Source organism: Argiope bruennichi, chromosome 4 (genome assembly GCF_947563725.1).
Source record: "Argiope bruennichi chromosome 4, qqArgBrue1.1, whole genome shotgun sequence".
In the NCBI taxonomy this organism is placed as follows: Eukaryota; Metazoa; Arthropoda; class Arachnida; order Araneae; family Araneidae; genus Argiope; species Argiope bruennichi.
This window is the reverse complement of record NC_079154.1, coordinates 101,139,113-101,164,392: the sequence shown is the minus strand read 5'-3', so window position 1 is coordinate 101,164,392 and position 25,280 is coordinate 101,139,113. Positions and strand designations below refer to the sequence as shown.

The window sequence follows — 25,280 nt, the reverse complement described above, 5'->3', positions numbered from 1 at the left end:
GCAAATGCAAATTTTTTAAATTTTGCATGAGCAAAATTTTTAGTTCCAAAATGTCCACCAGAGGGCGGCTTTTTCAGACAAACATTAATTTTAACACAATAAACGGTCAAAACGGAATACAGAAACAATATTAAGAATCCAGAACAAGAATTGTGAGTAATAAAATGTAAAACCGGGAAAAGCTGTCAGTTCTAGAAAAAAATTTCGAGATTTGTATGCTTACGAAGAAGAGGAAGCTTTATGCAAAACAGGTTAGGGTAAGAAACGTTTGCAGTCGATGTCATGTATTATGCAGTCGGTGTCATGTTACGATCTACTGTTGGACACATCGTCCACAGAAGTTGAAATTTTTCAGGTGAATGAGGGTGGTCACACAGAGCATCTTCCCCTTCATCGTCCTGGGCACGATTAACTGCTCCGCTTGTGCAATTTCGCTCCAATTTGTTCTTGTTTCTGCAAACTGAACTGCTTTTTTTAAAAAAATTAAACAGCCTGCTGTTATTTTTTCCTTGCCTTTACTTACTGTAGTTCGATAACAAGGTGATCAGAAATTAGTAGATAAATGTTAATATTGTTTCTGTATTCCGTTTTTGTCGTTTACTGTGTTAAATTTAGTGTTTTTCCGGAAAAGGCGCCCTCTGGTAGAAATTTTGGAACTATTTTTTTTCCCCCGAAATTCCGTGAGCGCATCTCGTTTACAATCTATATACCAAATTCCGTTGCAATCCGTTCACCCATTTGCGTTGTATGGTGCTGTTTATAGCGGAAGTTGAATTATAACCATCCTGTATATTGGGCTGGTGCATAATTATGAGGCATCTTTAAAGATATTACCAGGAGTTCTTGAACACTATTTATTAGGAAAAAGGAAGTATAAAAATACAACATTGACAGTTTTAAATGATTAATCCGGAAGGTAGTCACCATCTACTTCAATAACTATTTCCCATTTGTTTGGATGACGATTCCACGGGCAAAGAATTCATGGTTCTTGGAGATCCTTCAGAAGCGGACCTCTCTCGTTTCGTTGAAGCAATTCGGTGAAAATTCGAACACATTCAACTTTATTGTTGTCGCTGAATTCGTGGAGGACCCATCAAGACAATTTCCATACCTTTCCAAGCTTTTTGAGGCAACGAACGATGGTTGAATGGTTCACATTGAAGTTGTAGCCCAACAATCGAGTTAGCAAGCTTTCGTCCCCTTCTCTGGTTGCCATAAAGTGCCGATAATTGACCTCTTCCTGGCTTATCTTCCAAGCTAGCGTAGCGGATTTGAAACGGGCAAATCATTCCCTGCATCGACTTTCGCAAATTGTGCCCTCACTGAAAAGGTCGCTGAGATCGCGAAATGACTGGGCTGCTTTCCATCTTTTTTCAAAGTGGTGAAGCATAATATGACGAATATGAATATAATTATCGACACGTATTTTTATAACCTAAAAGTAGCAGAATATTTTTATTCGTAGATTTATAAAATATTATAAATTTTTATTAAAATATAGCACGTTAAAGAAACGCCTGGTAATTAACGCCTGCACCAGCCCAATATATATTAACGAAGGGCTCTCTTTCTTAAAGAAGCTATTTTACAGTATTGATTAAAAATCTTCATGACGGAACCATCACACATCTATAAAGTTTTATTATTTTTGAAATCCTTCATAATTTTATTAATAAACAGATTTACAGGAAAACATATAATATACACAAATAAATAAATGGCGAATATAAATTTTAAATATTTAAATATACTGCATTAAAAAGAAAATTGTGGAAAACTCCTATTCTAAATTAAAGGATATCTTAACAAAGCAAAAAAGTACCTGATTGTCTAGCATTCCATTTTTTCGTTGGAAATCGGTCTTTTTCAGCTCTTGCAGCTCCATCAGAAAGGGAAGGGGCCAAAAATTTTCTCCCTGCCTGTAAAATCAAAGCATGCAAATGTTTAGTATATAAATCAGCAAAGAGAGGATTTATAATTGGTCTGGCTATAATTCAATAACATTTTCATAAAAAAAATTAATATTGTGTATATTTATAATTCAGAAAAACTTTCAGATAAATAAAACTAAATTCAAATAAAATCAGATAAATAATTCAATTCAATAAAAAATTAAGTTCCTTATTCTAACTCTTTATTTTGTTTAATGTGTATACTTGATATAAACTTTTAAATCCGTTAATGCCCAATGTTTAATTTATAGGAGAGTAACATTTTATTTCCGTGTCTCAGCTGAATACAATCAATCGTTTCTTTTGCCCTTTATTTAAGAAGTTAATACGTACTTTCGAATTCCTAATCCATTTTGAACTGACCATCTACTCATCACTAAAAGTTTGAAATCAAAGTGTTATTTCGACATTTTTCCTTACTTTATTTTCAAGGGAATGGAGTTTAGTTATATTAGCGTCCCATTTTAACGTAACACAAGGGTTATTTTGGGACGGACCTTGTAATTTTGAACCACGGTCAGATAACGAGGAAGAGACCTGAGCTGGCACCCATTTCTCCAAAATTCCACACCACATTAGCGGGAGGACGTTTGGCCTCAACGGATTTAACGAGCAGCAGACCCGCTTGCATGAAGGTTCTTCGGTGGAATCGGGTCTCGAATCTGCAGCTCCCCTGCACCGAAGCCGCGACCTTATCACTAGGCCACCGCGGCCCTTCAAGGGACTGGAAGGAATTCAAATATAATATGAAAACAAGTTTAAAAAATATTTTAATGATTTTTTCCATTAATATTTTTAATTGGAATTTAATTTTTAATTATTATCAACTTGCGATTTTTAATATAATTTAAAAGATTTTTATTTGATTCTATGCTTTAAATTATGTTGGTCAACAGCAGAATCATTTTGGCGACAGCACACAGTCGCAGGAACAAATCACACCAAGTAGTTACACAACCCCCGATAGACATGTCAACCCCGATGTCTATCGGGGGTTGTGGCAGTTACTTGTTACGGTTACTAGGGGCGATATTCCGTTTGGCATTGGTTGCATCATTATTGGCGACTTTATCGCCTGAGCCGGTATAATGGAAAAGTACCTAATTTTTGTAATCAAATCATCGCATTTAAGAATCTAAATAAAAAGATTTGCAAATATAGACTATTTTACTCACACACACACACACACACACACACACACACACACACACACACACACACATACACACACACACACACACACACACACACACACACACACACACACACACACACACACACACACACACTGTAATACAATCAGACTATTTCACACATACAATCTGTATAAAACATAATTCATCAATGCTGAGGTTACTCACTTGGGAGGAAATGCTGTCCGACCTTCCGGGCAGCTGGCCCTTTTTACGATGCCTGACAGAGGCAGAAGCGGCCTCTTCTTTACCTTCCTCTTTGGTCTCAGAGGCAACAGGCTTATTTGGAAGAATGTCAGAGCCCGCAAGCAATGCTTCAGTTGTAGCTCGCAAACTGTTAATCAAACTATTTTGTTGCTTCTGAAAGGAAGAAAACAAAACCAGATTGAAGAAATCAAATGTTGAAAGAAAAGTAAGACATTTTAGATTTGCAAAGCCAACACTTCTTTCCGGTACAGTCCATCAAAAAAAGCATCCATACATTTCTCACTATTCCGAAACTAATTATTGCAAAATAAAACTAAAATGTAAATCCTTGTTGCAGTAAAAATATGGTCTCGATAAATATGTGATTTTTTTTTTTTGTTATTTTTTTTCCAAATAAGGGATCTACATGAATAGATTTGAAAAACTCAATTACAACACAAAGTTTCTCCAGATTAAAATAGCTTCAATACTTATAACACTTTGTAATACTGGATAAAACGATTGATGAATTCTAATTAATTCAAATTTTAAAATCCTAATGTTAAATAATGTTCACGTTTTTTTTTCCCCAATATATTTTTAGATATAATGAAGCTTTGACACTCTTAATTTACAATAAAATGTTTAAAAAACAAGACAAAAATTAAGTATTAAAAATATGAAGATACATTTTATACTTTTTACTAATTTTTAAATTTATAAGTTAATAGTTTTTGGAGTGAAAATAAAAATTTTAAAACAAATTAAAGAAAAAAGAAGAATAAAAAAACACTACAGTTTCAAATTTTATTAGCTGTCGTCAAATAGTTTTAAAAACATGTAACAATAACAAAAAAATTTCAGAATAGTATGCGTTCCATCTCAACTTTACAAAAGAAAATCTATAAGTAATAAAACATTCTTAAAATAAAATGGAAAACTAAACACGGTTTTCAAAATTACTTTAGATTAAGTTATTTTATTTCATTTTTAAATAAATGAAAGAAAAGAGTTGACATTTAGTAAATTCTACTCCGTTTCCGATATCAATAATTATTTATTTGAAAGCATTTTTTTTTTTTTTTTTTTTTTAAATAAAGCCACAGTTTTAAATCAAATGACAATTTTTTTAAAAAATTTTAACTTTTACAGATAATGAGCAATAAGAAGTATTCGAATATTTTTTTTGATGGACTGTATATAAATTATATTAATATTAAATATTCTCATTTTGATAAATTACATAATTTCAAAAGACAATCGAATATAAAAGCATTTCATTTTATAAGATAACAGCTAAAAGCTTTTTTTTTATATGCAGAGAATTTTATTAAACGAAAATAAAATTTATTTGAAAATAGTGCATAATTTTCTTATAATTAATTTGAATATTTTTTAAAAAAATTAATTTGTATTCCAAAATCTTTGCATAGGTTATTCTGTTCTTTTTATCAGAAAATATTATTTATTAATTCAATCTACCTTAATCTTTTTTTCAATATTTGATTTAAAAATCAAATTTCTAAAAATAAAAATTATTTTAAAAAACAATTTTTAAATAATTTTTCTAACAAAACCATTTAAAAAAAAGTCAACTAGATACAGTAGAATCTCCATTCAACAAAATTATCTGTATAATTTTGGGTTTGAATACCATTTATATGTTATTTACACAGCAGTGGCATGTCCATTAAAGCTGTAGCACATTTTGAACTTACTTATTATTTTGTCAAATTCCCGTACTTTTCCCATTTTGAAATTATAATGCTCTTTGCTTGTTTTGTCACTCTGAGAATTCGATGATCAATCAAAATGAAGGGGGGGGGGAGCAATAAAACATAAAAATAAGACAGAAAATGAAGCAATAACTAGAGAAACTAGAAATCGGGATGACTCATCACACAGCTCCTGAAAACCCACAGCGTATGTAATTGAATAATTGATTTGCAGAAAGGCCCATTCTTTTCCTTCCTTTGAACTTATATGCCCTGGAGATGTAATCAGAGCAGACTTGGTTTGGAGAACTGCACCCCCCCCCTTCTTTTATCCTATTCCTTCTTTGTTTGCTCTTTATTATTATTTTTTTCTTTCCCCATTTCTCTCATTGTCTATTCAAGAATTTCGATTTTTGTTGTCTTGAAATACATTTACTTTACTGAATATTTATGATTTTATTCAAAAGATTACTCTTTGAAAAATAAAATACATAATTTTCTAAAATTTTATTCAGATGTAATTTTTTTTTAAAGATGAATTCTCATTAATTATTACATATAAAAATGCGTTGCAGATCATCTGTTGTGCATCTTATTTGGTGTTGTTACAGTCCTTTGAGTAATCTGCCGAGATTAATTGGATAGTAGAAAAGTCCAATAGGATCAATAAATGATATAAACGCCTTATTCTGCATGAATATACAGTAACAAAACACACACAAGAGCAGCACACAAATAACAAATTGATTATAAGCAATGGCAATAGCTCAAAGCATTCAAGAAAGCTCAATCATTCGGTTCTTTTATAATTCCCATGACAGGACAAAGAATCCCAAGGCTTCTCGGTTTCAAGAATAAATGCCGGAAATCAAGTCCTAATGGCTAGCCCTATAACTATCATCAAATTTCTGGAATATTCTTGATCCTTTTTTCCCACAAATAAAGTATTGACACTTCCCGGGCCGATCCACATTAGAGTCTTAGACGGCACATGGAAGAGACCTATAACGCCTTTGTTCGCACAGTCAGGAATCATTGACCCAACATTACTACTATATCAGCAAAACTATCTTCCTTGCCAGGAGACTTACTGCGCATGAAAGCAATATTACAAATTCATAAAAACATTCATTGTTGGATGAAAAATATCAAACTGACAAGGAGAAGATGTGCATGTTGAGGAAGTTTGTAATACTCTTAGCCATTGAATTACCACCATATCATTCACATTTTCTACTGGCAAAACTACAAGGCATTTATATTATATATTCAGAGCCGCCGGCCTTCTCTATAAAAGGCCCCGGGTGCAAGAAACCATTTGGGGCCCTAACATTTTTTTTTTTTTTGTACAATAAGAAAATTAACATGAACATATAATATTATTGCATGTTTATTTAATGCGTAATTTTGTTTTGCTATTAATTACTTCAGAAAAATTGCAATTCTTTGTAGCTTCTTTTTCGATGCTTAGTTATAGCAAGTGCATTTAAACGTTCTGCACACATGCTTGATCAAAGAGAACCCTTTATTTATTTTAATTTGCTGAAAGAGCACTCAGCATTAGCTGTGGTAAATGACAATGTAAATAAAAGTTTTAACTCAGCTAACACATTTAGAAATAAAGCATTACAATTTAGAATGAACTGCAATATATCTTGTGCATTATTTCCATCTCTTTAATTCAAAATCAAATCCTGTAGCAAACCAATTTCCTGGATTGGGTTTTCTTCTACTTTTTTTTATATAAAATTTTACAATATTTTTGCAGCATTTTTCTTATTCATGTTTTTTTTTTTTTTTTTTTTTTTAAGTTTTTACATCAATAATTAATTTGAAATTTCCAATAGAGCTTTTGCTAGTTTTTCTCCAGTCACATCAGTTACTTCAATAGACCCTATAAAGAAGTCATTTATAGTTAATTTCTTCTCTTCAAAATTTACATATCTAATAAGGGCTGAAGTTTGTTCCTTATGGGAAATATCAGGAGTACAATCCATTTGGATTGTACTCCTGATATTACGCGTACGTGGCGGTTTTTATATCATCTTTAATTTTGTTAAGTACATCATTTTCTAAAGCAAGGATAATTTGTTCTTGTGATTTATGTGCTAAATGATGCACAGTTCTATTTTTCGAATTTTTCAGATGAAATGTTCATTGTTCTGAATATCATTTTACTTCTTGATCATTCTGGGGCCCCCGGTGCATAGCATCCGTCGCACCCCCAGATGACCGATCCTGTATATATTGCTTACTGCAACAACAGCGGTGAAGCGAAGGTAAGTATATGGTTATATATAGGCAAGTTATAGCAGGCGTCCTGGCATAGGAGTAGCACATTCTTAATTTTTAAACTGATGAACAGCCACCGCAATTATTCGGTATATTACGAAAGACAAGTATCATATAATATATTTTTTTTTTCTGACCGAAAACAAGATTTGACTGACTAAATCTTCTTATTTTCTTAATTTTTTTTCTTTTTTTTTAAGTTTTGCGACGCTTTATTAATTGAACAAAATCAACTAAATCGGCTGTCATGAGAATGGAAACGTGAAATAAGCTGTTGAAAAAGATAAAAGTTTATCTAATGCTCTCTGTGCTGACAGCTATTCTGATTGTAACATATAATATGGCATAATTCAAAGAGTTAAGTTTAGGACAGTTAAATTTCATTTTTTTTCCCGCTTTTATAACTGAATTTACAACTTTCTATTTCACTTTATACTGAAATTTTTATACGGAAATGGTGAAACTTCATTGAATAGAGATTCGATAATATATATATATATATATATAGGAATGAAATAGAGCTACATATTCATCAATGATACATTCCATTACAGTATATTTCCGTGCAAGTTTAAAAACTTTATCGGCTTATATAGGGATCTGCTAATCATGCAAAAAGAGCTAGGTACATTTTCTTTGGCCGGCGACAAGCAATAAACCGGAAAATATCGCTAAATATAACATTTATTGTTTTTAATGTTTATATTTCTTCAGTCTAAAAAAAATTAATGAAATAAGTTATTCCTTTTATGAAAATGAGTTGCTTTACTTTCGAAATTGTGTAATATTACTGGTTTGTCTGCATAGGGCTGACGATTTACGGAGAAATGTCGAGCAAGGTTTTAGAACTTTCAGCTAATTCGATAATAAGATTAGTTCAGATATAATAGAAAAGCAAATAAGATTAGTACAGACATAATAGACTGTATACAAGACAGGAAACGAAAGAGAAAAATAAGTGCTCGCTTCAGACAGAGTCGCAGAATTAAAAACTATCCTCGTTGCCGTCAGGTGTTTTACTTACAGCAACTTGATTGCAAAATATTCCACCAGTTTTACCTATATAGCAATATTTTCACCCTCATTGAAAACAATAGATTTTTTTAATTAATTTATTTTATAAAATAATTTTGGAAGAAAAAAATCGCACTTTCGTTTCTATTCGGAAATATACGGTATTTCAGAAATATATCATTTATCAGTTTTAAAATATTTAATTACTGCCTTGATTCGTCGGAGACATTTATCCAGCCACTGGCGTATTGTTTGCTTAGCGACTTCTTCCTCAATAAGGTATTCAAGTTCTTCCCTTGCTAAGAGTTCTTCAAGCTGCAGAGCCTTTCTTATGTCTACGGATCGATACGACAGCATACTAAAAATAAACAACATATTATAAATGGAAAAGAAAACGTTCTCATATTACCAAAATAAATAAATAAAAACAAATCTTTAGAAACTGCAATATATAAATAATTATATTTTAAAATCTAATTTAAATTCTAATTAATTTCCTAATTTTTATCTTAATTTAACCCATATTATAGTCTGTATTTTCTATAGGCGGTTCAAGGTCACATTTTCTACAGCGTTACTGGCACCAGACAACCAATAACGAGGAAGAAAATGTGACCTTGAACCGCTTATAGTAAATACACAGACTATAACATCATTCTAAAATATTCTCTTATTTCCTGATCCAATTCCCACTTTTTTTTTTCTTCATTAATTACACATGCACTCTATAAAACTGTTTACTTCAGCATTTTCTCATGCTCCGAGTAAAGGGATAAAAATCTCTAATGCTTGTAACATTCTTCTAGATACCTAAATTTCCCTTTCCTAAGACTACATGTGTCAAAGAAATCCCTATTAAAATCTCATAGTAAAACCAAAGAAGGGAAAAATTTTCTGCTCTTGTATCAAGATGTAGACTGACCTATCTCTTACAGCTTTTTATCTGCATAAATTATGCCATTGGAATGAAATCAAACGAATGTTACAAATTTTAAAAGTGTATATACTTTTTTAATATCCAATCTTTTTCTAAATATTTAAATTCAAACAAAATAGAAGTTGTATTTCTGAGTTGAGTGGGATTTTGAATTTACTTATTTCTGTCAAGGTCTAATTAATGCAACTTTAATTGTCTAAAAATAATATGTTGTATCATGTGAAAATCACAAATTTCAAAGAAATGCCAGGTGAAGTTTTTACAGAAAACTCCTGCTTTGAACACATAAAAAATTACACACAAACCTCTCTTCCGCATTTGATAACAGTACATTGAACATGCACTGTATTGGATATGAGAAATAAAGAACTTTTAAATCATCTAATAAATCGAAAACTTCTCATGATTATGAAAAAAAAACTTTTTAAGTGTATTTTAAATAATGATTCTCCTGCCTTTTAATAACATATATATAATAGAAATATAAGATGAAATAATGCATATAAATTCTATAAAAAATTAGTCTCCTAACACTGCTAAATAACAAAATGTTAATCCTTGGTTTTCAGGAATAATCATAAATAAAACAACAAGCGTTATATACTGATGTTGAATATTTCAATTTTAAAAACATATTCAGTTTTAAAACTTCCTTGTACTTGGAAATAATGTCTAATGCATTTTGACAATAATAAGATATGATTTTATCCATTTTCCAAGCAATGTGCAACATCTTCAAATTAATATTTTGCACATAGTGTAATGATAATTATTATATGAGGTCACATTACAATAAAACGACATAATAATTCCATTCAAAATAGCTATACTATCAATTTTATTCATTTTCTTTTATTATTTTGCTAAAATAATATTTTAAATTGCAAATTTAAAAAAACGTGAAAATAATTGCTAAATTAATATCTTCATATTGGATTAAAAATTAGAATTCTTCCAACAGCATAAAATTTCATCTTTAGACAAGAATAGCCTAAACCTTTTATTCACTTTAAGAACATAATTAAAACCTAGAAAAACATTTTATGAATATTAGTTGTTTTTATACAATGTTTTTAAAATTAAATTGAAAGGAAGTTTAAAGGTATACTTTTGAAGACAAAAGATTAAATATATTGTTATTAAATATATTATTACTGAATTATATAGCATCTGTTAAAAATTCAGTAAAGAAAAAATAAACTGTAGTACGATTAAATTTCTTGACTACTGAAATATGTAATAAAAAAAGCATCCATGTTTTTATCAAACAAACTTAGCTCAAAGCACTAAAACTAAATTCTTAATTATTTATTTGTAATTACTTCAAAACATCATGAAAAGTGACATCATCTCCATTATGAATTCTTTCCATTTCATAACACATATGTTTGAATAACAGACGATCTCTATCAGGATCAACTTCGAGTCTTCCCTGGAAAATAGAGAAAAAACATATATGATAAGGTTTGAAGTATTTTTAAAACATCTAAAATACCCAGTACCATCATTTACCTTTACCTTGAGCAATCGAAGTAAGAATTTCACTCTTCCAACGGGAATCAAACCCTGAACAAACAAAAAACAAAAAAAATGTTAATAAATAAATAATAAAAAAACAAGATAAAAAGTTATTTTTCTTAAGTTAAAATTTTGGTATTAATAATGCTATAAATATCTGAATCTGCTATAAATATCTCACAATGAAGTGACTAATAAATTATTGAAAGTTTGTTTTAGAAAATAAGAAGAAATTTAAACAATGATTTCAAATGAAATCACTTATTTCAAGTTGGAGAAACAAAACATTTAAATATAGGCTAAGTTTCGCTTTTAGTTTAATAAGAGACTGGATGTCTTCAGCCTCTTATAAACAAATTAATACAGTTGTTATAATGATGCATTATAACAAATTGTAAATATATTAATAACAAATTATACATTTGTTATATTGTTGTATTAATAACAAATTTAGACAGACTCCCGAATTTTGAAATGCATCATATAAAATGAAAGTACAATTTTAAACTTTATTTGTGTGATAAACATGGTTCTGATTGGTTAGCTACACTCGCGAAATAACAAAATAAATTTGGCGAAATTAGTCAAGTTGTTGAGGATGGGAACTGTGTCAGATTTTCATTTTGTGACTTCTCTCAAAAATTGGAAAAAGAGGTAGATAGATAAAACTTTCAATAGAATGAAAAAATTCTAATCAAAATCAACGAACTTTCAAATGAAATAAAAAGTAGTGAAATAGGTACAGTAACTTGGATTTGGGGACTGATTCTTTGGTTTTGACAATTATTATAAATACCTATGAGCCTTTCATATTTAAATAATCAAATAACATAATATGACCAAGAAGATTTAGAAACAAATATAAAAAAAGCATTTGTAGTGTTATTTTTTCAAATAAAACGAAGTGCAATTTAGAAAAATTGAATTCCTTCTAATATCTAAAGTTACAACATGTACAAAATTATTCCAAAAAGCTCGTGCTTTTAAAAAAAAAAAAAAAAAAATCAAAAGAAAACTTATATACTGCCATAATACTAGAAAACTTTGCTTTGAAAAATAGCATATTAATTTTAAATTTTTAAAAAGTAAAAATATACTTTTTAATGCTTTACAAAGAGGTTACCTTCATGAATATATCTACTTTTGGAGTCTAGCTTATTTATTAAAATTACTGCATGTGAAAAATTTCAATGAAATCTTTTATACATGATTTGGATTTAATGATATAACTAATAAGGAACAATTTGGACAAAGTATATTCAAATTTCAAACTTTAATACTTAACATAATATTAAAATATAATATTTTAGATGCCTCACACCTGTTCTATTTATTGTTATGTGCTTGTTAAGTGCACTGCAGAAAAAAAAACACCTTCAGGCTCTAAGAGGGATAATATATTTTTATGCATTCAGTTATATCTTGGAAAAGAGCAATAATATTCAGAAGTATACAAATTATGAAAAATTCTCAGCATTGCTTTTTAAACTTTATCCATAAAATCAACGGAAACTATGCTCTATAAAAAATTTTACTCAGCAGGAAGTTTTAATCTTAATACCTTGGCTATCAATAAAAAAAAAAGAATAAAATATTTTTTATAATGAAAACAATGATTTGACTTTCATTATAACAATGAAAAGTATTATTATTATTTATTCTAAAAATATTTTTACAAATGCATTAAAATTAAATAAGAAACTATATAACAATTAAATCGATAGCAAACCAATGATAACTTTTAGAATTTTCAGATGGTATAAGAATCAATTTTATGCTATAATAATTATGGAAATTATCAATGGAAAATGCCAACATTTTGTTTATTTTTTTAATTATTTAGAATTTCAAATGAATAAATAACTGTGGTGCAAATGAGCACCAATATATTTTTAATTAAATAGCAATTCATTCAAATTCAGTCTCAATAAATAAAATGGACAATTGTATATGGACATTTTAGTTCCTGTGGAAGTGTATAGTAAAACTTAAAAATTACATGGCTCTAATAGTGCAAAAGTGTCAAGCAGTAAAATGTTTATTCTACATTCATTTATGCACATACTAAGTTGTTTCTATCTACAAAACTTGCAGATATATGTTTTTGTCTATATTTAGAGGGGCTTATCACAAATTTCGATGGAAAAATTAATTCAGAATCAACAAATCTATTCAAGGAAGAAAAACTGTAATATGCAAGTATTTGTTTAACAGTATACAATTTTCAATCATTATGCCTTGAACGGAATTTGCTATTCATGCCTTTTATCATTTGTTTTAATTATATGTCAGTTGCACAGTTACAAGGTGAAAAGGGAAACTTAAACTTATTCGAACATTAAAACTCGAACATTAAGTAACAAATATAATAAAATGTGCACAGATATATTTAAAAGTGAAATATCTGATTTTCAATATGTAATGTAAAAGAAATATCAGATGCACCTGAACAAAATCACCAGTTGATGCACAAAATTGTTAATATACATTTCATCTTTAAAAAAAAAAAAAAAAGGAGGTAAAGTCAAAATAGCACTAATCATAAACAATGCAAAAATTTTAAATCTAAATGTTCCAGAATGCTTATAAAAAATAAAATATTAAAATAATAAATTTATCAGCCTTATTTCATCTCAAAATGATTGTAATTATTTTTAATTTTTTAGTATCATAATAAAGTTAAAATATTGTTTAAAGAAAACATTTAGCAATTTGAATAGAAAAATGCAATATTAGGAAACATTTCAACTATAAATAATATATCAGAAATTAACAATTAAAATTACCAAAATAATAATGTAAAACTTTTTAACAATTGATTTGCAATAAATGTATTTTAAATGTTCTAGCTTAAATAATTGTAATGAAAATTCTTTATTTAACTTTCTATTGAAATTGGTGAAAACTGCTCTCCAATTTTAATAGAATCCTATTTTATATATATATGTATTTTAATTTTCTGAGGATGTATCCCTTGAGTATGGTGATTTTTTTTTCTGCTTCAAAATTCTAGCTATGATGAATTTTTCATCATATCTGAAAAGATAAATTAAGACATCAAGCACGAAATAATTTCATTTACCCTTTGTTGAATATCCACAATGTTCCAAGTATTTTGAAAGTTTCGAATATCAGCATAGCTGAGAAGAGCATCCTCTTCATTTGAATAAAATAAGGAGAAATTCTCCATAATGATAGCTACGAGAGAAAAAAAAAGCTCAGATTAGTGAAGGATAATATTTTAAAAAATATGAATAACAGTTCATTTAGTTTGACTCATCTGATTTATATATTAATTTTTATTTCAATATCCATGATTTCTGACATCAGAATCTTTCAAAAGAAAAATTCCAAGATTTTAATTAATAATACAATTACTGCAAATGAAAAATTCCATGCAAATCAATATCTGTAAAATTTAAACAGTTTTGTAAGTTTGTATATTAATTGCATAAATATTCAGCCACAGAATCAATAAATAATCCACCTTAACAAAATCAATAAAAGATGTGATAGATTAAGACAAATTTAATATAGTTTCCAAGTTGTGAAATAAGTCTCATTTAAAACTGCTGAATATCATTTATAATATAAAGCTAAAAATGATGAAAGAATATAAAAAAAATCAATTAAAAATCTAAATATACAAATATACGATATTTAATAATACCTCACTATGAAAATTGACAAATACCTTGATACAGACTGGCCCAATAATTGGTTCAAAAAATATTTTTTGGAAAAAAATTAAACACGTCTTGTTGCATTTAATAAAAAATAAACCAAACTCTTAAATTAAAAAAAATATAAAATTTCTGGTTTTTAAAAATTTATATTATATTCATTACTTAGTTGTTTCAATAAATAACTGTCATTGTTCTCATAAATGGGGGGAAAAACCCTTCTTATAATGTAAAAGAAGGAACTGTAATATTTCAGATCCACAAGCATTAGATTAAATTAACACATCAATCAAAAGAATTTTTGATTTTTAATGAATTTTAATTTTAAAACAAAAACTGGAAAACACTGATCAAACAATAATTGAAATTGCAAATTTATTATTTAATTTTTTTACCATTTTCAAAAAATTACTTACCTACCAAAAGATTTAGAACAATGTATGTAATTATCACATAGAATGAGCAAAAATAAATCAGACTTCCCGTAAAATTTCCACAGTCAGTTTCCCAATAGTTTTCACCAGGAGTACAATATGGAGGACTTAACTAAAACAAAAAAATTATAATTTGTATAGTATAATATAAAATTGATTGGCATAAAATACTGTCCAATTTAAGAGAAGAAAAGAACATTAACAATCAATGTCTAAATTAATACTTGAAGTATAACACAGTATAATATAACAAACTTATTTTATTAAATAAATAAATATTTTAATGATTCAAATTATTTGCCTAGGCTTTGAGAAAAACCAAGCCTTCAATTAATTCAATAATAACTATGTAAATATAGAAAATAACTAAGAAGGTCCTAAAAATATTTCTCAATTTTTTATTGATAAAGTTTAAAAATAGTATGAAAAACAGGAAATACTATTATCATACTTTAGGATATTAAAGAAAATTACAAACTGACTCATGTTTCTCATCAAAATGATATGAGATCAATTATATCAAGTAAAAAATTAATTCACAAAAATACACAATTGAAAAATCACATTATGATTAAAATATATGATCTTACTAAGCAATTATATAACAATGTTTGCAATTCTGTTTTAAAACAGTATGTAAAAAATTCAAGCCAATAAAGATTATTCAATAAAAAATAAATATTACTGACACAATAATTATAAGCATCTTCGCATCTCAAAAAAATTGCATTAATTTCAAAATTTCTATGAAATAATAATAACAGAAGATTCTTTTTTTACCATGCAGTCATGCATAATTTTATTCCAATCTTCTCCTGTAACAATACGAAACAACATAGCTATTCCACTAGGAGCTGTTTGAAAATTAGCTTGCCTGGAATAAAAGTAACATACAACAGCTTTAATATATTAATTAATCCATGACATATTTATTCATTCATTAAAGAAGTTCATTAACTAGCCAAAGGATAAGTATTCAAAGCTATTAAGAACAATTTATTAAAGATACTACAAATAATTATTTATGCAGTAGCTGTATTAATCTATCAATGCTCAAATTTATTCAAAGCTTAAATTTCAGTCAAGTCTGTCACTAAAATCTGGAGTAATTGATCTGGCATTCATTAAAAATCTGATGTAAATTTTAGAATATATTAAATAAAATAGCAATGAGGAAATGATTTGGTGTATAAAATAAATCCCATGAGTGAAACAGATTTAAAATGATACATGAAAAATTAAATCCCTATTTTGAAAATTGAGGTCTTTATTTATATATTTTACATTTCAGATATTTTTTTTAAATAAAAGGACCCATTAAAATTTTTAATCTTTAAATATAAAAAGTGGGATGCTGGAAATGTGGCAATGTATAGTTAAAAAAGTTGTTATATAAATATTAAAGTAATAAATGATGTGTAGAGTTAAAAACTGTGTATTGATTAAACAAAAATACATTTCATACCTTCCAATGTTTTCTCCAAACTTTACAGTTCCGAACAGCAAAACTCCAGTAAGTGCGTAAAATAAAATCAGTAAAAACATTCCCATGATGATAAAAAAGCTTTTATACACAGATACCACAACAGTGAGCATTAGCATCTTCAGAGTGGCCTAAAATTTTTTAAATACATTAATTTTAAAAGTTTGTTTTAAATTAGCAAAAATATGTTCATGTAAATTATGGCAAGAACATTTAGAGACAAAAGGGAAAAGAAATTTTCATGTTTAAATAAAAATACAAATAGTTAGGAAATAAAAATTCTAATATTTCAAACTAGACATAGATTATTAGATTCATAAACATAAAAAAAAAATCCAAAAAATTTTTAAGCAAAAAGAAACTTAAAAATTAAAAGCTTTAAAAAAAAAAATTAATCAATAAAAAACCCACAAAATATTGTTGAAATTTTGAAAAGTAAAGAGAAGGTTGTACCTTCTGTTATTCAGTATAAAGATATCTGGGGGCATATTTTGCTCGATTGTGCCCCCCCCCCCAAGTCGAGCAAAAACAAGCGGCACGGCCGTACTATCCTTTTCTCGAAGCAGTTCAGGCCATTTTTGACCTCTATAACTTCGTTGTGGATAAAACTAGAAGCCTGAATTTTCAGTATAATAATATAAATATGGTATATTTCAAATTTCATTAAATTTGAACCAGTAGTTTAAGAATTATAACTAGTGAAAGTTTGTGAATTTTGTCACTGACTGACTGACTGATTGATTGACTGACTGACTGACCGATCATCAAAACTCTAAGGCACTTCTAGCATACATAGAAGCTTCAAATTTAGAATACAATTAGAGTTTAGTGTATAAATCAAGGAAAAACTAAAATATTCGTGTAATAATGGACGGATCAATAAATTTCTCGAAGTTTCGAGCATTATCCATTTTGTCGGCAAATTCGTCGTCAAGTCGCCAAATGGTCGCCAAGTTCTGGCATCACTGGATCGGCATCCGGCAGCATCCAATACAGATTACTATAAAACGGTCTTTCGTATGATGACACTATTCTCGCTGGGAAAAATTAATTAAATCTCAAAATTACAGGTTTGTAAGAATATCTAATTTGAAATAAGTCAATTTGAAGCTGTGGAAGCTGCAAACGCAATGGATGACTTTCAGAGAATCAATCTGGTAGAAGAAGAGCAAACTGATTTTCAAAGTATGATCGCAAAAATTAATGTCGATCAAAAAAGAGTCTTCGATATGATCACAAATAAAATGGACACAACTGATAATAACACTGACGTTTTACACTATTTTGTGAGTGGAACTGGTGGCACTGAAAAGAGCTTTTTAATAAAAACTCTGAAAATGTGGGTTAAGACGTATTTAAACAAATAAAAAAGTGGCAGTTAGTGCTCCAACAGGAATAGCTGACTATACATAGAATAGATTGACTATACATAGACTATTGCAGCTGCCTGTAGAACACAAGCAACACCGAAGTACAAACCACTTTCTGATGAAGTGCTCCAAGTTCTGAGATCAGATTTGAAAGTAGTAGTGTTGTTTATCATAGACGAAGTGTCGATGATATCCAATGTTACTTTAACATATATCATACATTCATTTACGCTTATCTGAAATATTCGACACAAGAGACGATCAGAATGGGTGGTTTCGAAAAAAAACATCTTGTAGTTTTCGGAGATCTCTTACAGCTTCCGCCGGTAAGAGAAAAGTCACCTTTTGAAAAACTATCAACTGCTGAAACTAACAAGTTGTTAGGTTCCCTCAGTGTACCGAATCTGTCGACTGAACTGTTCATATACGATGAACTTACAATTAACATGCGACAGCTCAATGATTCTGACTTTGTTGAAATGCTAAATAGAATAAGATTAGGTGTGAATACACAAAAAGACCGTGACCTACTCTCGACTAGATTAATAACTCTCAAATCAAATTCAAATGAAAACAGATTAATTGAAATAATTGAACACCTCTTGAAACTTCCTGATGATACCGTTTGCTTATTATCTACAATAACATGAGTCAACAATTAAATACTGCAATGCTTAAATCTCTTCCACATCCCAAAATAAAACTTACAGCTGTAGATAGCATAAATTTCCTCAGATACCTAACAAAAAGAGCTCATGAATGCATAAAAAATATGAAGACGATGATTCAATGACTGCAGGCCTGGAAGAGAACATAATTATAAAAATAGGAGCAAAAGTCATGTTAAGGCGAAATATTGACATGAGTCTTGGTTTAGTTAATGGTTCTACCGGTATAGTGCAAAGAGTAAAGGTTGATCAGGAAAATACAAAAAATAATTAAGAAAATATACATTGCATTTAATAAAGAACATATTTACGAGCTTAGTCAGGTCAAAACTAAATTTGAAATTATTAATAGAGCTTATGTTCATCGCGAACAGTTTCCCATATGTATAGCCTATGCTATAACTATACACAAAAGTCAGGGCCTAAGTCTAAATAATACACTGATGGATATCAGTTCTGCAGCATTCACATCCGGTCAAGCTTACGTGGAATTTAATCTATCTAATCTACTAATAAATGTCGACTTTGGAAGTAATAAATTGCAGGAATCCTCAATTTGTGAATACAACAGACTAAGAAGCATTTACCATCCAGACTTGTCAAAAATTGTAACATCAAAGCTTACGAGAAAAGCCCATAGAGACAGGGACTGGGCTTTGAAAAAAACTGTAGCTGAATCTCAAGAAGTAGTACCAGAAAAGAAAAAGAGGAAGACTACATACAAAAATAAGAAAAGGACTATCTACAAAAAGAAATGAGATGCCATCAAAAACATAACTTATAAAAAAACCAAGTCTCGCAACTCAGTTCTTCTATCGTAAAAAGCTGTGAGATCCATGTAATACCAAGTCGGTCCATTTATTCAGTTCCTACTTAAGGGTCCTTCTGTCTTAAGTTATTACGTAATTAGCTAACCTAACAACATCTTATAGGGACCATATCAATATTAAAAATCTTTTATGGTTTAAATAAATAGATTGATTTGGCAATCGAAATAAACAATCTAATTTAATTTAATATGTTAATGTAATCTAATTTAATGTAAAGATACATTGTGTTTCCATGCGATGGTCAAGTTAATCTATTTATTGAAACCATAAAAGATTTTTAATATTGATATGGTCCCTATAAGATGTTGTTAGGTTAGCTAATTACGTAATAACTTAAGACAGAAGGACACTTAAGTAGGGATTGAATAAATGGACCGACTTGGTATTACATGGATCTCACAACTTTTTACGATAGAAGAACTGAGTTGCGAGACTTGGTTTTTATTACAAGTTATGTTTTTGATGGCATTAATCTTTACTTGAACAAATTTAAAATCATATACATCTAATATATAAGACAGTTAATGTAAATAGTTTTATGTAATATATAATAGAGTTTAAAAACCACTGAAATTTTGTATAGTGTTTTAATTTTACTTACATGCTTTCCAGTAATTGTAAAAAAACGCAGGATAACAACTGTATAACCAATTGAATTACTCGTGTTGTTCTGAAAAAATATGTATAAAACTTTACACATTCATTTTCTTTTGCATTTCTACACAACAAATATGATATAGCTTTATATTAAAAGTTGATCTGTCACATTAAAAACAAAAAGTAAAAACATTTTTTTTTTTTGATTTTATAAATAATAGAATATTTGAAAACTATCCAGCTTTTTATTGCAAAATAATTAAATTTTAATTTTAAAAAAAGCAAAATGTTCCAAAATTAATTCTTTTCATAAATTTTTAGCAGCTTAATTTCTAGAAAAAAGCAAATAAAAAAATCAGGTATTTATTTTAAATACATGTTCAGACACATGAATACAATTTGTTCTTATCAATAAGAGCAATAGATATTTGAAATAATGAATTCCTTCTTTAAACAAGATTAAATTTAATTTTTGTTTTAAATTTACTTCCTTTCCCATTGTTTTGAAATAAAATGAGTAAACAGTCTAATTTCTAACTACATTGTAATCTTTTAGAAGTTATAATTCAAGCAATAGCTTTGACTTTTAGTGCATTAAAATTAATTGAAATTATTGATAATATTTTAATGTTATGCTAATAAGAAATTTTAAGTAAAAAAGAAAAACTATTCATGCATATATTAATGGATCCAATTCCATTGTAACACATAATAAACAAAGGAATAAAAAAGGAAAAAATAACAGATTTTGTAATTTTGAATTTACCAATCAGAAGATATGTATTGAATTTTATAAGAATAATCATACCATTAGCATGAAATGAGTGGCAACCCAAATCACGCCAACTACTGTCACAAGAAGGTCATATCTATTTCTCCTGCTCTGCCAGTAGCCCCTCGGCGTAAATGCTATTGCTTTCATTATGACCTACAAGTCAAATAGACACATAAAATTAATTATTATACATTGAGAATCTCTGTTAGGAAATGAAATAAAAGTTTTCAATTTAGAGGAAATTATATAAATATCATTTCATTATAACATAAAAATCAAGATTACAATTTTACATTTAATTTGCAAAATTTATAAACAAATAAAACAAAAGAAATCAAACTATAGTAACTATACCTCAATAGTGAAAAGTAGAGTAAATGCTGCAGAACATGTAGCCAGTGGTATCGTATGATGTTCATCTGATTTCCACTAAAAATAAAAAGTGAAATGTAATAATTAAGGAATGGAAAATATTAATTTCATTAAAAAAAATTAATACTTCTCCAAATACTTACACTAACACACAGCAAGCTGCTATTTGCTAAAACAAGAACAGCAATAAAACGCTTGAAATAAATATTTTGAGTAATATCATATATAAAAGCTCTGAATTTGTGGCTATCCGGACGAGGTGGCAAATGTAATGGTTGGGCGATTTTCAGTCGTTTCTTCAAATCGCACCATCTTCTTTGGTCAACAGTAAGTAATGCTGTGCCCTGTAATATTAAAGTAAATGTTATCATCACTGAAAAAAATGCATTAGGTGTTTTTCATACAGAGCTTTTAATATGAACTATGAAAAATGCTTCTTTTTCATAGGCCATATTAAAATTTTTTTCAACAATAAACAGCTTATAATCATGAAAATTAGAATATTTAAAATAAATTGAGAAAAAGAGCATTAAGGAAAATAAATGCAAACAATGAACTTTACTAAATAATGCTATAAAAAACATAGTTATAATTTTTCTCTAAAAGAGTTTCTTATAGAATATTACACAAAAATAAAATTATTCAAAATTTGAAAATTAGAAAGTGGAAAAATCAATGAATGCCTCACCTTGTTTTCACTATAGTTTGCAATAACTACACCAACAAATAATGTGAGGCCAATCATGCATCCCATAAAGACAAAGATATGGATGTATATAGCATGAGCCTAAAAGAAATGTAAAAACGAGGGGTGGGATAAATAAATACAAAAAGTATATTTATGTTTAGAAAAATATGTTTGATAATAAAACTTCACTGACTGTTCCAAGTCGTTGTAATAATACATCACGGATGTCTAGCCAACCTTTAAATGAAAGAACCTCAAACAATGCCAGCATAGCATTGCCTATGTTATCAAAGTTGAATCGTCGAGGGTTAGCCCTGATATTTAAAAATTAAAATTATATTATTAACTTCAATTCATAATAAGGAAAAGAATTTTGACTATAGGAATAAAAAAAAAATTAAAGTGAAATCTTACCAAACTCTTGGCACAAGCATAGCAGGGTATGATTCATTTTCACCAGGCTGTAGTTTCATTTTGGTGATGAATATCTTTCTCCAAAAAACTCCAACACATTCTTCCTACAGAAATTCTTATTTATTATTTGACCAGCTAATTTTCCCATCAATTTCAAAAAAATTCAAAAACAATTATATTATAATGGAGAGAAAATGCATATAATACTAACAATAGTGATTATTCTATAGTTATACTAATTTAATGGAATGGAATGCGATTTTATTCAAAAGATATCAATAATCGAAATATTAAATAAAATTTCTGAATTATAACAACAAAAGCTTATTTCAAATAGCATATATTCTTGTTAAAATTAAGTAAATTATTAACAGACATAATGAATTAACATTTGCATAATAAATATCTATGCAGCAGTTTATTACATAAGAGTAATCATTCAAAACCTTCAATAACATTATAATTAAAAAATTAATTTAAAACTATTAATTCAAAATTTTCTATATCTTAATCTTTTGTTGCATTTTTTTTTCAATAGATTGCTCAATTTTAATATTAAGTAATTAATATTAAATTATGAGTTAACGCTATAAAAAGTATTTTAAAACTGAAATATGTTTATTTTTTAAATAACAAATGATTAATTCAAGTATATTTGCATATTACCAGAGAATTTTTCGCCTACATTCTCATCCGAGAATTATAATTATTATATCCTTTAAGTCCAGGAAATCCCCTTTCTAATAATAAGTATAATTTGAAGATGCAATATAACCTTTATAATTTTTTAATGGCAAGTTTGACAAAGCGATTTTCTTCTGCAAACATTTGAGTAATTTTATTCTCCATTACTATTCATGTTTAGTGAGACAAAATTTCATTTTTATAATGATTATCATACATTTGTGTACTCATTTATTATTTGTTGAATTAATTTAAAATACTTTTTGGCTTTATTACTTCTAAGCTAAAAAATTTCACGATAATTCTCTTAATTAGACCAATCAAGCTTCTGCTACTGTGTTACTGATCATCTACTATCTCATTATGAACTTGCACTAATAGGGGAAAATGCTTCTTCACTGATAAATCTTCACTTGCTAAAGATCACAATTAAAACATTCAAAAAAGAAGGGAAGAAAAATCAAAGAATGCAAATTTGAGGCAAGCATTGAAAGAGAAGGTTATCAAAGACAGCAAGAAACTAAAAAGTAACATAAGATAAAAGATAAGGCCCAGAGAAAACCTAGTGACTTGAATGTTATGCAACAGAAGATGAGTGTATTTAACTATAATTCTAATAGCTCTTATCTGTAAGAAATTAAAATTTTCAAATTATAAAAAAGATTTGCATTTCTTATGCATGAAAGGTAGAATGTTACCCAATTTTGAGTATTTTAGAACAAAAATTCCTTCTTTCTTCCTAATATTCTTTTATTTTATGGTTCATTAACTGATAACCTTATTATAATTATCATTAATTTTTTCACCTGATATAATTATTTGTTAGTTGATTCAACGATGCATTTCAATTTTAAACCCTAAATGTTTGTTTCAGATACATCTATGAATGAACTGAAGTTATTATTTTTTACATCTCATAACATAGATTTTTTTTCTCTTTGTTCAGGAAGTGATTGTGCTATCCAGTCCAACTGAAATGCCCTATCATAGCAGGTTAGACCATTATAATAAGGCAAGGGCTAATGTCTAAATTTAGAATTAAGCAAGTATACTTACTCTCAATTTTATGTCTGGATCATTACACCTAGCTAGCCGACCTCCAAACATATGAACTCCATAGCAAGCAAATACAAACATTAGAACAATAAGCAGCACAGAGACCTAAAATAAATACAGGCCTTTTAAAATTATGATTTTTACATTTCTTAACAATATATTTTTAATCAAGGCATTAAAAGGAGGTTACAAGAAATTTATTTTGGTTCTGCTGAAATACAAAAAGCCCTATTGAGCAAAAATGCATAAAGAAAATTTTAAAAATAAAATCTAATAAATTAGAGTAACTAAAAGATTTCAGAAAACTTAATGATCAAAATGTGAATCTCAAAAGTAATGCAACATTGGTTTATTACAAACAGAATTTCAAGTACATATATTTGTTTTTATACAATTGATACTAATTACATAATTGTATAAATAATTTTTCTGACTTTTATTTGTCTGATTTAAGAAAATTGAATCATAGTAGTTTAGCAGAGTGAGTAATTTAGTAAGGATATTTTAAAATGTGTAATGTAGAATATTAATTCACTTGCACAAGTATTTCCATTAGAAAATACTGATCATTATCATAATAGCTATCACAATCCTTGCAATGTCGAATTTTTCTGAGTGGGGGAAAAAAACCAAAACATTACTAAAGTAATAAATTATCTATAGAAAATTTATTCAAAAACTTAATGTCAATCAAATTAATTTTATTATATTTTCTGAAAAATTCTACAGAATTATTACCATAGAATTTATTATTTATGTAAGTACAATTTATTAAACATAAGTAATGCATTAATAAAAAATAGATTAACAAAAAAAAGAAAACAATGGAAATTATTATACATTATGGGAAAAGCAAAGCAAATTTGTATACCAAAAGAATTTCTTTAAATCCACGACAAAGTTCATAAACTACTTTGCGCATATGAGGTACAAGACTGAAGATACGTAGAGGTCGTACACATCTCAAAATCATTAGAACTTGGGCTCCAGACTGAGGTGGAACCTTCTGTGGCATCCAACATAAAAATACTAAACTTACCTAAATAAAAGGAACAGTTATTAAGAAAGCATAGAAAAAGTAAAATGAATGTCAATAATTTCAATTATATGCAATTTAATTACAAATCATATACATATTCCTGAAATACAAAGTTTCATAAAAGTAGTTCAAAGTTTCATTCAACTAAAAAAATCCTTTAAAAAATAATTTTTCTAACTAAAAATTTTTAAATCTAAAAAAATCCTTTTAAAAAAATAACTTTAAAAAATTATGTTCTAAATCAAGTTTTGTGCTATCAGTAATCCAGCTTTAAACATATATCAGCAAATTACGAAATAAAAATTAAAGAAAACAAATGGATATGGTCAAATTCTTGTTTCAAAATATAGTAGAAATTAATTTAAACTAAGAATTGA

General features: G+C 28.1%; 1 protein-coding gene across 2 annotated transcripts in view; it reads right to left on the bottom strand.

The window, feature by feature from the left end:
* The window catches only part of LOC129965603 (sodium leak channel NALCN-like), a 54,444-nt gene that overhangs the window by 971 nt on the left and 28,193 nt on the right, over nucleotides 1-25,280 (bottom strand). Inside the window, exons 23-40 of one of the 2 annotated variants that reach the window (XM_056079642.1) lie at nucleotides 24,736-24,903; nucleotides 23,865-23,969; nucleotides 22,125-22,228; nucleotides 21,904-22,024; nucleotides 21,711-21,809; nucleotides 21,166-21,366; nucleotides 21,005-21,079; nucleotides 20,684-20,803; nucleotides 19,880-19,948; nucleotides 16,393-16,541; nucleotides 15,708-15,801; nucleotides 14,910-15,039; nucleotides 13,893-14,008; nucleotides 10,805-10,858; nucleotides 10,615-10,724; nucleotides 8,563-8,713; nucleotides 3,317-3,508; nucleotides 1,826-1,922 (exon numbers count right to left, since the gene is read on the bottom strand). In XM_056079642.1, coding sequence (XP_055935617.1) covers nucleotides 1,826-1,922; nucleotides 3,317-3,508; nucleotides 8,563-8,713; nucleotides 10,615-10,724; nucleotides 10,805-10,858; nucleotides 13,893-14,008; nucleotides 14,910-15,039; nucleotides 15,708-15,801; nucleotides 16,393-16,541; nucleotides 19,880-19,948; nucleotides 20,684-20,803; nucleotides 21,005-21,079; nucleotides 21,166-21,366; nucleotides 21,711-21,809; nucleotides 21,904-22,024; nucleotides 22,125-22,228; nucleotides 23,865-23,969; nucleotides 24,736-24,903 — 2,155 coding nt within the window. The remainder of the gene's footprint in view (nucleotides 1-1,825; nucleotides 1,923-3,316; nucleotides 3,509-8,562; nucleotides 8,714-10,614; nucleotides 10,725-10,804; nucleotides 10,859-13,892; nucleotides 14,009-14,909; nucleotides 15,040-15,707; nucleotides 15,802-16,392; nucleotides 16,542-19,879; nucleotides 19,949-20,683; nucleotides 20,804-21,004; nucleotides 21,080-21,165; nucleotides 21,367-21,710; nucleotides 21,810-21,903; nucleotides 22,025-22,124; nucleotides 22,229-23,864; nucleotides 23,970-24,735; nucleotides 24,904-25,280) is intronic. The other variant, XM_056079643.1, reaches the window with a different exon arrangement.